The 2,500-nt window shown below is 37.2% G+C and overlaps 1 protein-coding gene across 3 annotated transcripts in view; it reads left to right on the top strand.

Moving 5' to 3' along the window:
• The window catches only part of LOC122793190 (paralemmin-2-like), a 1,494,700-nt gene that overhangs the window by 941,117 nt on the left and 551,083 nt on the right, over positions 1-2,500 (top strand). For all 3 annotated transcript variants that reach the window (XM_044061016.1, XM_044061018.1, XM_044061019.1), the window contains exon 4: positions 1,799-1,913. In XM_044061016.1, the coding sequence (XP_043916951.1) occupies positions 1,799-1,913 (115 nt within the window). The remainder of the gene's footprint in view (positions 1-1,798; positions 1,914-2,500) is intronic.

Consider the following 2,500-nt stretch of genomic DNA (forward strand, 5'->3'; position numbering starts at 1 on the left):
ACATTAGACAGTAAACAAGGCTTTCAAGATGATGCACCCTCATTTGCTGAGTTGCCTTTCAAAAAGAGCAGTGTGACCCGCAAAGTAAAACTGTGACCAAATGAAATGCAGGGTGGACAACTAAAATGAGATTTGGGTACTCATTTTAAGGATCTAATCCCAAACTAGTAAAACAACCCCCAAATCAAACAGCTAAACTGAAGCCCACAAAGATTTAATGAAATACAGAATGACGTCAAATTCTGGGCCAAAGAAAGAAGAATTAGTAAACATCAGCAAAACAGAAATAAATCATGATCTGGTTCTGTTTCAAGAGGGATAAGAGTTGGTAAGAGAAACTATCAAACAACAGTTTACTAGGGAGGTATGGTCTGATAGATTATAGGTTTTTTAAGTGATACACTTGTTCGTTTGCCCATTGATTATATTTTTACCATATTGAGATAACGTGTATTTGAAAAGAAAATGCTTCTTTTATGAATTCAACATGACTTTGTAAAACGTAAGCTTCCATGATACAGTTTCATGGTCCTGGTACTGATTGCATTTTTTGTGGAAAACAAGTGTCTGCCTTTGACAGTGAGAGTGACCCAGGTTTAGCAATGAGCACAAATACCTGAAGGTTGGCCAGGAGCATAAGTGTTAGGCATATAGAGGACACTCCTCCTAATGATGGAGGGGAGGTGGAGAGCTTGCTACCTTGATGTAAGCAAGTCTAATGGCCAGTCAGTTATATCTTTCATGCCAACAACCAGGCAGTCTGGCAAAGAGAAATATGTATTTATTTTAACTGTTACTGACCAGGTTAGTCTTACTAAGCTAGTGGTTTCTTTTCTGGTGTGATCCAAGGTGTATTTCTAGTAAAAAAGGCAAATGCTACCACATAACTACCCACACTCACTTTGATAGGTGCCATGGGATTTTTCCATCTACCTGAGCTATCACCAATTCAAGTAGATGGGACCTTGGTTTAACACCTCATCTAAAAGTTGGCACACTCAGAAGTGCAGCACCCCTCAGAATATTGCACTGTAGTATCACCAATCCAATCTCCTTCATGGAGTAGGAATAGATCCCACAGCCTTCTGGTCTTCCAACACTAAAAGCAAGTATACTATATTTTGCACCACTGACACTGTATAACAGAGACGCACTTATCAGACTTATTGGAGATCAAAGCTCAGGCTGTTCATGAAATTAGACTCTGACTTGGAGGAAGTGGGAACTCAGGCAGTCCAGCAAATATTTCTAAGTTAATGCATATGGATGTCAGAGGTCACCCAAACATAAGACAATGCTGAGAAAATTTCTGGGGCAGCAATAGTAGTAGAAGCTGGTGAGATGTATATACACAGATGAATATGTGGAGGCCAGTGAAATAAGCTGTATAGTTTATGTCTTAACTATCACTATCAAGAGAGGTAACAGAGAACAGCTATGAGATGGTTTTGGTTTCAAGAAAAAAAAATGACTGGAATGGTAAATAAAAGTAAATGTTTTCTTTTAGTGCATGTGCTTGAATTTGTTAGTAGATCTGTTAAAACAGACATTGAAAAGTAGATGATACATAGTTTGGCACTGACAACAATTGAACCAAAATAGGTCAGGGCTTTCAGAATTGCTCAGTATTTATACGTTTTATATCAGTGCTAATGCACTGGGTCACAGTTAAAGCACTATCAAGATAAAGGCATATTGAACTGCCTGCAAGACATAAAATTCATTAATAGCTTTTCAGAATGTAGGTCAGCCTTCTTACAATGAATGCAGGGAATAAGACAAAATATTTCTTTTCTAGACTGGAGCAGGAAATAAATCAGCTGGAGAGTGAAGAATCCCAAATATCTGCCAAAGAACAAATAATCCGACAGAAGCTTAAAGAGACAGAGAAATCAATTGAGGATCTCCAGAAGGTAAGGAAAAAATGAGAACTGTGTGCTGAAACTATGAGAGCTGTATATCAAAACAGACTTATCATATAACTTTTGACACTTGCCTTAAGCCAGCTAAGAACTTTTTGAAGAGCTGTCTTGCTTCATGTTTACAGATGTTATCAATTCTGCAAAGTCTGCTGACTAAATTAGTCTGTGATTGAGAGAAGTCCTAGAAATATGCAGCCAATCTGTTTCCATAGAGTGTGAAGAAATAATCTGTACTTTTGCTGTAAAGATGCAGAAAAAAATTATATTGTTATATTGCAGGTCCTTGAAAACCTCTATTAAAAACTCCACTCCTAAAATCTCCACACCAACACATTTAGATATTTGGAAAGAGAATGACAATGCTGACTACATGAGGATTGCTTATTATTAAGTAATACAGTCTGAAATTATTTGCATATCAGAAGCAGGAAACATCATTGGTCATTTTGAGTAGAACATGGTCGCTCTTGAAATCTTCTTCAGTGAAAACATTTCATGAAATGGCATTTGCTAAAATATTTAAAAGAACTGTACACCTAGTAATACAGCTAGAATGCAAGGCTCCTACATTCTGTCAT

Source organism: Protopterus annectens, chromosome 2.part0 (assembly GCF_019279795.1).
Source record: "Protopterus annectens isolate FY-2018-M chromosome 2.part0, PAN1.0, whole genome shotgun sequence".
In the NCBI taxonomy this organism is placed as follows: Eukaryota; Metazoa; Chordata; order Ceratodontiformes; family Protopteridae; genus Protopterus; species Protopterus annectens.